This window comes from Chelonoidis abingdonii, chromosome 6 (genome assembly GCF_003597395.2).
Source record: "Chelonoidis abingdonii isolate Lonesome George chromosome 6, CheloAbing_2.0, whole genome shotgun sequence".
Taxonomy (NCBI): domain Eukaryota; kingdom Metazoa; phylum Chordata; order Testudines; family Testudinidae; genus Chelonoidis; species Chelonoidis abingdonii.
Genome location: NC_133774.1, coordinates 51,109,256 through 51,121,325, shown reverse-complemented (window position 1 = coordinate 51,121,325; position 12,070 = coordinate 51,109,256). Strand labels below are relative to the sequence as shown.

The 12,070-nt window shown below is 39.7% G+C and overlaps 1 protein-coding gene across 5 annotated transcripts in view; it reads left to right on the top strand.

The window, feature by feature from the left end:
• Positions 1 to 12,070, top strand: part of FCHO2 (FCH and mu domain containing endocytic adaptor 2) — a 239,032-nt gene that overhangs the window by 74,200 nt on the left and 152,762 nt on the right. For all 5 annotated transcript variants that reach the window (XM_075067024.1, XM_075067019.1, XM_075067023.1 and 2 more), the window contains exon 7: positions 9,754 to 9,852. In XM_075067024.1, the coding sequence (XP_074923125.1) occupies positions 9,754 to 9,852 (99 nt within the window). The remainder of the gene's footprint in view (positions 1 to 9,753; positions 9,853 to 12,070) is intronic.

Below are 12,070 nucleotides of genomic sequence, written 5' to 3'. Positions count from 1 at the left end.
CTCAGGGTTGAATTTCTTTATACAGTGGACATATGAGACCTCATCCAAAGTTCATTCCTAGAGCAGTATCTGAATTTCACTTCATTCAAGTAATCAGCTTACCTATATTCTTCCCTAAATCACATTCCACACACAGGGAAAAGAAATTGCACATCCTGGAGATACCACGCTCTATGCTACTACGTGGACAGGACTAAATCTTTCAGACTGCCTCCATGCCCATTTGTGGTGATAGCTGGTCACTCTAAAGGCCAAGACATTTAATCTCAGACTGCCTTAATGGACTATTGAGTGTATCACATTGTGGTACCAGCTGGCAGAGATACTGCCCCTACTGTCCACTAAGGCTTTACCACAATTCAAGCAACATCCTGTGCGTGTTTCTGAAATTTACAATGCTGGTATGTAGAGTAGTCCAGTGATGATTGTAACCACTATGTACTGGACTTGTCTGCTAGAGCCAATGCCAGATTTGGGAGAGCATTCTCTCTTGCTCGCTCTCTCTGCCCTAATGTAGATGGAGAGATACAAGTATACTTTATTTTGGCTTGGGAATCAGAATAAATGCCTTTATACGTGTATAACTGCATGCACAGTAAAGGGATGGTTGCCACTTTAACTATGCCAGTAGGGTTAAAGCAGAAAATTTTTAAGTGTAGACAAACCCTTTTTTCTGTTTTAAACCACATATATTTTGGTTTAGCAGCTTCGTTAAGTTGATTTGGAACAGGTTTAGGCTAAACTGAAACAAGTCACTCTTAAAATGAAATAATTAACTGAAATAAGCATCCACACAGTAGTTTGCACCATTTTAACTAAAATAATGCAAATTTATATACACAGATCCTTACTCTAGATGTTTTCTTAATTCTTGTCCTATCCTCAATGGTTAAGGAGAAAATTTTTTCCCCTTCTCCTTGTAATAATGTTTTATGTAATTGAAAATTGTTGTCATATCCCTCCTCGGTCTTCTCTTCTCCAGGCTGAACAAACCCAGTTTTTTCTGTCTTTCCTTATAGGTCATGTTTTCTAGCCCTTTAGTCATTTTTGTTAATCTCCTCTGGACTTTCTCCAATTTGTCGTCGTCTTTCCTGAAATGTGTTGACAACTGGACACAATACACTAGCTGAGGCCTTATCAGCATGGAGTAGAGTGGAAGAATTGCTTCTTGTGTCTTGCTCTTATGAATAATGTTTGCTTCCTTTTTTCTTTTTTTTGGCAACAGTGTTACATTGTTGACTCATAGTTAGCTTGTGATCCACTATAATCTCCAGATCCCTTTCCACAGTACAGGAGAACCTCAGAGTTATGAACACTGGAGTTACATATTAACCGGCCACCCACACACCTCATTTGGAGTCGGAAGTACACAATTAGGCAGCAGCAGAGACCAAAAAAAAAAAAAAGGCATTATAGTACAGTATTAAACATAAACTTCTGAAAAAAGTAAAGTGGCATTTTTTTCTGCATAGTAAAGTTTCAAAGCTATATTAAGTCACTGTTCAGTTGTAACTTTTGAAAGAACCATAACTTTTGTTCAGAGTTACAGACAACCTCCATTCCTGGGCTATTTGTAACTCTGAGGTTTTACTGTACTCCTTCCTACAGACTCATTTCCCATTTTGTATGCGTGCAATTGCTTGTTCCTTCCTAAGTGGAGTACTTTTTCATTTGTCCATATTGAGTTTCATCCTATTTACTTCAGACCATTTCTCCAGTTTGTCCAGATCATTTTGAATTTTAATCCTATTCTTCAAAGGACTTGCAACACCTTCCAGCTTTGTATCATCCACAAACTTAATAAGTATACTCTCTATGACATTATATAAATCACTGATGAAGATATTGAACAGAACCGGCCCCAGACCAATCCCTGTGGGACCCATTCCATGTGCCATTCCAGCTTGATTGTGCACCACTGATTACTATTCTAGTCATAGGGCTGGTCTAAACTGGGGGGAAAATCGATCTAAAATACGCAACTTCAGCTACATGAATAGCGTAGCTGAAGTCGAAGTATCTTAGATCGAGTTACCTACCATCCTCCCGGCGCAGGATCGACGTCCGCGGCTCCCCCGTCGACTCTGCTACCGCCGTTCGCGTTGGTGGACTTCTGGAGTCGACAGGAGCTCATTCGGGGATAAATATATCGCATCTAGATGAGACGCGATATATCGATCCCCGAGAAATTGATTGCTACCCGCCGATACGGCCGGTAGTGAAGACATACCCATAGTAATAGAGTTCAAGGGACCACCAAATAGTCTGACCTGTATATTTCACAGCCCACCAGCACTACCCTGCGCCCCCACACTAAACCTAACAACTGAAATTAGGCCTAAGTATTACAGCCCCCCGCCAGAGAATAGAAGGGACTGAGGTGCACTGGCGGTCAAGGCTTATGGAATGGCAGGAAAATGATTGCGTGAGATATATACAGATAATGCTAGCAAATAACCTGCACCCACATGCTGTAGAGGAAAGTGAAAAATCTTCAGTCACTGCCAATCTGATGTGAGGAAAAATGTCTTCCGGACTTCAGATATGTGTGTGAAGTGTGTTTTGAGCCAGATTATGACTTGTGAATTTGAGAGGCTAGATTGTGATTGTTTAAAAAAAACAAACAACAATTAAAAAAACCACCCTGGTGTCCAGTGTGTTTGTGTATGTTTTTTTTGCTCTTTCAAATTGGTTAAATTATAATTTACTCCTCAATGAGTGCGCATACTTTTTATGTCTTTGAAGAAATATGATTTAGAACTAACTTTATTGTTAAGGGTTTTTAAAAAAAACATATACTTCATATCCAATTTATAAGTTGAAGTAATAGACTGGATTTTGGAGTGACAATCTATATAAAGATGTATATAGGGGGATGGATAGCTAAGTGGTTCGAGCATTGGCCAGTGTTGTGAGTTCAATCCTCGAGAGGGCCATTTAGGGATCTGGGGCAAAACCTGTCTGGGGATTGGTTCTGCTTTGAGCAGGGGGTTGGTCTAGGGGACCTCCTGAGGTCCCCTCCAATCCTGATATTCTATGATATAGATAGCCAGATCTATATAATGCAATTGGTACACATGTCCAGTGAAAACAGAATGTTGCATTTGCATAGTTGCCATTTCAATTAATTGAGAGAAACTCAGAAAAAAATTAAATGTAAATGTTGCAAAACATTCCTTTCAAAAAACAAGTGTAACCTAAGTACAAGTATGAACAGTTTTAGTCCAAGGGGGTAACTTTTTCCCAAGGTTGGAAGGTAAGAAGAGAGGCTTGTAATAAGTTCCTACATGGGCCTAACTTTAGCATTTTTTAATAATTGAGGTGTAAATGCTTCTGTGGCTTTTTTAGTTTGAATGATTGCAGATCCATTTAAAATTTCCATATACAAGGAAATATGTTAACTTACCAAATGTTCTGTGAAAGTCTCTCTATCTCTCTTTAGTAGGTTAACACTGACCTAGTTACCTTCCTTGCTATATTTGGGATTATATGTTCATTTTTGGTGATGTCACTTTATCTTTATTAAATTACTGAAAAGGAACAGAGAGTTGAGTGTCAAAAAGAGTTATGCATCTTCAGTGAAGTACTTGTATGTCAGTCATTGAGGAAGTTTAATATCTTGGAATCCTGAGCTATTCAAAAGTCTACAGGTGTTAAATACTGGTTCAGAAATCCAGTAGTGACTTTGTATGAGCAGAATACAGTTCTGGGCAAGTAACTTTTCTTTTCACAACACTTTTTGAAAGACTACAGGAAGGGATATGTCTAATTTTAGAAAACAGAAAAAAAATAAACTTGTACTTTAAATTGCATTTAAGCATAGTTTTAGTGCACTATTTGCAACTATCTTTTTATGAACACAAATTCATGACAACAGTAATATGGAAGCACAAAATCCTAGATAATAGGCCAGTTTCCATTCTTATTTAATACTACCTTAAAAAAAATCTAAGAAGCGATTTGAATATAAAAGCAAAATGTCTAAATATTAATTAGTAAATGTTCTTCCTTGGATTATTAAAACAGGAATTTGGAAAAATTTTTATGACATTGAATTTCCACGTTCATCACTTACACATTTTGGCAAGATGTCTGTGAAAGTTTAGTAGATATATCTATTTCTTAAATAAGAGTAGAAAAAGACTGCTAAATCATACCTTCCTTTTGTTTTTTGTTGATCTGGTTAAAATCAATTTGTCAGTAGTGAAGGAGAGGTGATAGATTGAGTGGTGGTAGGCCATGAAGGCCCATAAAATTGAAGACTTGTCATTTGTTCAAAGTGATAATGAAGGAGGAGTCAATGGGGAATGATAAGAAAGAGGTGGCATGGTCAAAGCAGTGGGCTAGGAAAATGATCTTTGCAGTAGCATTCTGAATGGGTATGAGTAGGACAAGATTGTATTGTCAAAGCCAGAGAAGGATGTGGTGGTAACTGAGACTCAAGATGAGCACCTAGACACTGTCTGGATAGGAAAGATGGTATTTTAGAGATGTTCTGCAGAAAGAATATGCAAGATTCAGATATAGCTTGCATGTGAAGACCTAGAGAGAGGCCCAAGTTAAAGATGATGCCTAGGTTACAAGCCTGAGTGACAGGCAGGATAGTGGTGTTGTCACAGTGATCAAGAGAGGACATAGCAAGCTGGGTTTGGGGGAGATGAGATTAAAAGATCTGTTTTAGCCATATAGAGCTTGAGCTGATGACTAAATATCCACAAGGAGTTGTCGGAGAGGCAGGCTGAGGTTTTATTTTGGACAGGAGACAGGTGTGAATTGTCAGCATATATATTGGTAGTTGAATTTGTGTTTGTGGGTGAGATTACCTAGAGATAAAGTGTAAAGGGGGAAGAGAAGGGGACCCAAAGACAGAACCTGGTGGAGACAGAAAACTTAGGCTGAAAGGGCAGTAGCTGGAGAAGCAAGTGGAGACAAGGGTGGGATTTTTTAAGATGATAGAGTGTAAAATAAGTTGTATTGAGGGGAAAGAGCCAGAGGAAAGTTGGAGGTTAAGGGAGGGGCTTAGAGTATGTTTGAGGGAGATCAGGAGATGAGGTGCGGTCACTGAGACAAATGGAGGGATTAGAAGAGAAGAGCAGATGAAAAATTTGCCTCTGTGACAGGGAAGAAAGCGAGAGTTATTGGAGGCAAAGTGGGGAAGGGAAGACAAGTTGAAGGGAGGAGGAAGGTCACATATTTTGTCAGTTTTGTTTTGGAAGAAATTGCCAACATCCTGTACAGCAAGAGACCTGGAGACAGGTGAAAGTGAAGGTTTGAGGAGTGAGTCAAAGGCAAAAATACAGCTGACATTGTGGGCATGGGATTCAATAAAGTTGAAGAAGCAGTTCTTCCAGTAGTATCCCTGTAGGTGCTCCATTTTAGGTGTGCACGCACCCATGTACCTTTGATCAGAGATTTTAGTTAGGCAGTGCCTGTTTGGCCTGTTCATGCACTCCAGCCCCCTTCATGCCCTGCACCGAGGATAGGTAGAGCTGCACAGGCAAATAGTCCTCAGTTCTTTCTCAGCTGTTCTGAATATCTAACATGCCTGCATTGTGACTAGCATTACTGTTTTTGTACTTGAGCTAGTTTAGTTTAGTTAGTAGTAGTAATTTATTTAACCTGGTAGTTATTTTAGAGAGTTTTTTCATGTGGTTACAACCTCCACCTCCTCTAAAGGGAGCTCCTCGGTGGTGGTTCTTGCCATGGTATGCTGGGATCCTGGAATTCAAAAGTTGCTTCTCCTGCTGGGAATCCAGTCTGGTTAGTGATGGACACTCTTAGTGCCTCTGCTAAACGGGAGACACTCACATACCTGCTGCGTGCAAGATCTACATTTCTTTTAAAAACTGATCAAGGAAGAACAGAGAAATTAAGTTTAGGCTCCTGATGGAGCAAGCTTTGCAACCAGCCTTGGATCTGGATACAGGGAACCCTACTGTACACCGGCCTCCAAATCTTATTAATGCCCAATCAATTGCTGCTTTTCGGTCACCAAGATCCTCAACAAAGAACAACACGGTAGGTAGTGACTAAATTCAAAGAAAATAACTTCTAGCTCTCCTAGTAGCAAACGTCCAAAAAGAACTAGGTAACTTCAGAGACCATGTGCTCCAGAGACTGCAGGTCCCCATAGAGGCTTCAAGCTGCTCCGGTACTGGAAGCTCTTTGAAGACTTCCAGTTCTTCGAAACACTATTGTACCAGTCATACCTCAGTACTGAAACCAAACCAGCTATAGTTGAAGCATGATGAATCAAGGGGTACGTCTACAATACCCACAGGATTGGTGGGTAGCGATCGATCTATTGGGGATCGATTTATTGCGTGTAGTGTAGATGTGATAAATTGATCCCTGATCGGTCTCTCGTCGACTGCTGAACTCCAGCTCGATGAGAGGTGGAAGCAAAGTTGATGGGGGAGCCCCGGTGCGCCGCAAGGATGCAAAGTGTAGACCAGGCCTACCAGAGACTCCATTCTGTTTCACAGAAGCATGGGTACATCATCTTACTCCCTCTGGTCTGTATCTGAATGAATATCCCAGATGTCTGCACTTGTATAATAGAAGCTGTCTGTGTCGTCAATACTGGAGTCATCTGATAGGCCTTTGTCTCAACAATCAGTGCCTTTGGTACCTGCCCCATCTTCCACGATAGGGCCACCAAAGCAGGCAGTTCCCTTGGTAGTGACACCGATTACTGCAGACCCTTGACTGGTTTAAACTAATTTACAGCCAGTTCCATAAGAATTTAGATATTCTAGAGACTTAGTTATGTCAGATGAGCTGGAATCTTCCTTGTTAATTGATACCAGTACTGTGATCTGTTGGGTCACTGAGACCATATCTTTCACTAGTACATCCTTGCTCCTCAGTACCGACTGCATCAGACAGGCAGTTGCATTCACCTCAGGCATCTGCTCCACTATTGGACTGTCAAGGATGGTTCCTCAGATTCCCAGATTGTTATAGGAATCCCCTGACTATTCTACAACAGGCCTTCCCCCATCTTTCTACTATGAGATTGAACTCTCAGGGATAGTCTCATACCCCTCCTTACTGGCACGACCAGGGTTGGATGCTATCTCCTTTGCCTTGTGTTCCACCTTAGTGCCCATATTTGGATCTGTGGGCTGTTTACTTCTCAAAGCCTCTGAATTCCTCCCGAAGGGACCATTGAGGGAGACGTGCCTCTGTCTCATTACTCCCTCCTCAAAGCCTCAGGAGAAGTCTTTTGAAGACCAGGAAGCTAGAGTGGACAAGGAAGACACCCTGCAAACTAATATTCCATCATCCTCACTAGAGGAGTCATAATTCTGCCTACACTTTCTCTCGCTGATGACTTTAAGCAGTTTCAGGAGTTGATGCCATTACAAGAGGTCCAGAAGTCCCAACATAAGCTTTTAGACATTTTACTTACAACAGCTTCTGGCAGGATGGCTCTACTAGTGGCTCATACTAGTGAATGAATATTAGTGGATCCCACAAAACAATCTGGCGCGCAATACCCACTGGCAAATGGGTGGACAAAAATTATTACGGACTGGTAAAATAATTCTGATCCATGCTTCTAGAGCAGATGCTTCTGTTTCCAGTGTAGTCTTGTTTTCAATGTTAGATCTGACTCAGAAGCTCCCACTTTCATCAAGGGATACTGCTCAGGAGTCACCGGCAGTGGAGCATCCATAGGGACACTTTTGAAGAAGAGATTACTCTCCTTGAGCAATAACTGGAGTTGTTTGAGATGTGTGTGCCTGTGAGTCTCTGCTACCTGTCCTCCTTCCCCTCTGCTTTGGGATCTTGTCTGTCAGGATTTCACAATAGGGAAGGAATTGAGGACTGTTTCCCCATGCAATTCTTTATCCTCAGTACAGTCCACAAACAGGACTAGAGTGCATGTGCAGGCTGAACAGGCACTGCCACCAAAAACCTCCTATCAAAGGTGCATGGGTGAAGCATCCAGAGACCCATATCTTGGAGAACTCAAGTTACGACACAAGGGGAGTGACCTCTCCTTTTGCTGAGAAGATGGCAGAACTCATAGTGAGGAGAACAAATTTGTAGTGCAGGAAGTAAGCCGGTGTCAAGGTTTTTTCCCTCCACTTTGAACTTGAGTACAAAAGTGGGGACCTGCATGAACACTTCTAAGCTTAATTACTACCTTAGATCTGATAACACTGCCACCACCCAGAAATTTCAGTGTCTGGGCACTACCTGTCCCCCCTAAAACTTTCCCCTCCCTGGGCTGCCTTGAGGGACTTCACCAATTCCCTGGTGAACACAGATTTAAACTCCTTGGATCTTAAAACAAGGGGGAATTAACCATCCCCCTTCCTTTCCCCCCACCAATCCCTGGTGAGTTCAGACCCAATCCCTTTGGATCTTAAAACAAGGAAAATCAATCAGATTCTTAAAAAGAAAGCTTTTAATTAAAGAAAGAAAAGGTAAAAATTATCTCCATAAAACAGGATGAAAAATGCTTTTACAGGGTACTCAGATTCATATAGACCCAGAGACCCCCGCACCAGCCTTAGATTCAAAGTTACAGCAAACAGAGGTAAAAATCCTTCCAGCAAAAAGAAACATTCACACGTTCAGAAAGCAAACATAAGACAATCCGCCTTGCCTGGCTATTACTTACAATTTTGTAACATGAAATACTGATTCGAGAAGATTTGGAGAGCCTGGATGTACGTCTGGTCCCTCTTAGTCCAAGAGCGAACAATGAAAAACAAAACACCAGCACAAAACAAAGACTTCCCTCCACCAAGATTTGAAAGTATCTTGTACCCCTATTGGTCCTCTGGTCAGGTGTCAGCCAGGTTTACTGACACCCTTTAGAGGTAAAAGAGACATTAACCCTTGACTATCTGTTTATGACATCTGGTCATGGGATTTTCACCAGTGATGCTCTGCAGCATGAGAGCAGGAGCAAAGAAAGCAGATATCGGGGGTGAACTGGGACTTGGGGATTGGCAGAGCAGGTTTTGTGGTGGGAGGGAGTCGCAAAAAGATCCAGGGTATAAGAGAATGAAGCATGGAGAGTCAACAACCACATCAGTGGAAGAAAGGTAAGAGAGGGTTGAAAGAAGAAAAGTCATAAATGCTGAGGGAATGGAAGTCATGAAAAGGCTAAGTGACAGGATATGAGGATGTGAGGAGGGCAGGGCTGATGGGCAGTGCTAAAAACAAATAAATTATGGTTGGAGAGGGGAACTCAGCAATAGAGTGGAGAGCAGTGCTTGTTGAAGACCCAGTCAAGTGAACAGCCCTTTTGGTGAATAGGAGTGTTAAACCAGTTAGCTTTCTGTTTGTCTCCACACATATTCACAAGTACAGTTTCTGTAATTGTGTTTGCAAAAGTATGTATTGTATGTAAGCTTTTCAAAATTGTACTGTGAAAGAGCCACTAGAAATTAGCTATGCAAGTGCTACCTTAGTTAGTTACTATTATAATTTATCTTCCAGTATACTAGAATTTGAATTTTTTCAAATGATTGAATGATGCATTGTGATATGATAGAATATCTTTCTGCATATACTACCTAGCTAGCTTTAGTGTATCGAAAAATGCCTGCCTTCCTCTTACACACTTTATTAATAACAGTGGTTCTGATCTGGAAAGCAAATTGTGTGTTGGTGATTTATTTTTTCTTACCCAATCTATCTAATACCGCAGCCGTAACATCTCAATTCACTAATTATTTTAACTATATTAACTGTTTCTGTCATGACTAATTGCTTCTATTTACTATACAGAAATTTCAAGACATTGAAGAAATGCATCTCCTTCGCATGAAAGAGATTGTAGAATCATTGTCAAATACTGTAAAAGAAATTCATTTACAAATAGGCCAGGTGAGTGTATTTAAATTAATCTTTATATTAATTTGACTAAATATTTTTAAATTTCTTATATTATGAAAAGTCATATCACATATTGTTTCAGCAATGATTGCTTGTTTTTGGTCCATGACATAGACTTGTCTTCCACTAGAAAAAGGAGAGATGTGCCAGCAAATTTTTTTTTCCTGTAACCTTATGGTTCACTCTATGGCAATACAAGCTATGAAATTCAAGTGTATAGATGCCACAACTATTATAGTAGATCACTCTTTTGTCTTTGTTGGATTTCTTTATTACTTCTAATTGTGTAGACACTCATGTCTTAATATGTAGGAGCAACATAACTAGGGAACTTTGAATGTATTACCTTTGAGCATGTAAAATCACAGTCTTTATGTTTACATATATCTTTGGCTTTATTCTTGAGTGATTGCATGTTACAGTAAACACACTGGGCCAAATTAATAGGTAATATAAATGGCTGTATAAAGTACATGTGACCAAGTAGGTATAAATTATACTCTGAATGGTGTGTGTAGGGTTTTAGCAGGAAAACAAACAAGAGGGTATACATCTTTGTTTTTTTTCTATTACAGCCTTGTGCTCCCATTCTCTCAGTAAGTAAATTACACCTACTTACTGAGATGTAAATTACACCAGTGTTTAAATCACTTCTAACTTTGGCCCACTGATTGCGTTTATTTATGTCCTCATAATTGTTATAAATTGAAGTACATTCCTTATGTGCTTATACTTAATACATGTATGTGATGTATAGCTGCACTTGGAGTACATGTAGAACCATGAGGGATAATCATGCATTGTTCAGGATTATTCAGGGGTAGTATACGCATTTCACTGATGATGTGTTTCTTTCAGCCAGTATTCTTCAGTCTGGCAAAGTACTCATTCCTTATCGAAAAGTATATAATGCTAATATTTCAGTTACTTTTTTAAATAGTTCAATCTTGATGAAAACAAAATATTATCTATATTCTGAAAACTAAACTAAACCTAAAAAAAAAGCAAAATAGAATTTTATCATACTCTGCAGACTAACCTTATTTTTAGACTGAGAATAAGGATGAGAAATTTCAGACATAAAATAGCATCTTAACATAAATGTACCTCATTACCCATAATTACAGTTTGTCAAGTTTCTGTAAGTTGCTGTTCTCCTTCATGACTTCTAAATTCTAATGTTTTCTTAATCAGATTCATATTTGGAAGGCTCTGTAAAGAATGAAGGTTTGGTTGATATAGAAATAGGATTATAGATAGATAAGGGTGAATCTCTGAATAAGATGATAGTACCTTTACAAAGAGGTCTGGGCTCTCACGTTGTTCCCCTTAGTATACCTATGCCATAGGAATTTTAACAGAAGGATAATATCTAAAAGTTCCACATTGTGTAGAAGTTCAGTATTCAAGATGGTATGTGTTTTTGAGGCATGAAAATCTCAAATGTTAAATGATTGATACTCTCAGGCAAATAGGGTTATGTTTTTTCTAATTTCTGGGCAGTTATCCTCCTGTGTCTGAAGACCATTGAAAAGGCTTCTCTTTCAGTAACTGCTCTGGATGAGTTCTGCAAATTATGAATAAACTTTGGGTGTCCAAAATTAATTTCTTCTTTACTTAAATGATATATTTCCACCTCTGGACTTCCATACTCTTCATTTTATGGACTATTTAAATCCTTTGTCTAATTGGCTATACCAGGTATTAGTGAAGTGATACAGGAACTGACTATTGAGAGTCTACTGGTTATGGCCTTAATCATTCTGGAGAGAATGAATCAGTCTTTTAATTTTTAGAAAGGGGGAAGGAAGGGGATTATCCCTGCTTTTAGATGATTGTCAGTGCTCTGGTTAAAAACCACTATAGTTTAAAAAAAGGAAAAAAAAGAGAAAAAAAGTCTTCTGTGATAAATGAAGGGGGCAGGGTAGCTCTCTTTTATGGACCCTGCCAGCCAGTTAGCTATTCTCTACCTGCTTTCCTGTAAAGGGTTAAAAGTCACTGCTATGAGTAGGTAAAAGGAAGTGAGTGGACACCTGGCCAAAAGAGCCAATGGGAAGTCTAGAACTTTTTAAAATTGAACAATAACTCCCTTTTTATCTGCCTGTTCTTGGGGAGAGGTAGACTGGGCTGCAACTATGCTGTAAGAAGTTGGGGCCAGTTATGAAAAATCACTGGTATCATACCTAGAAACTACTCATTTGAAACCCCA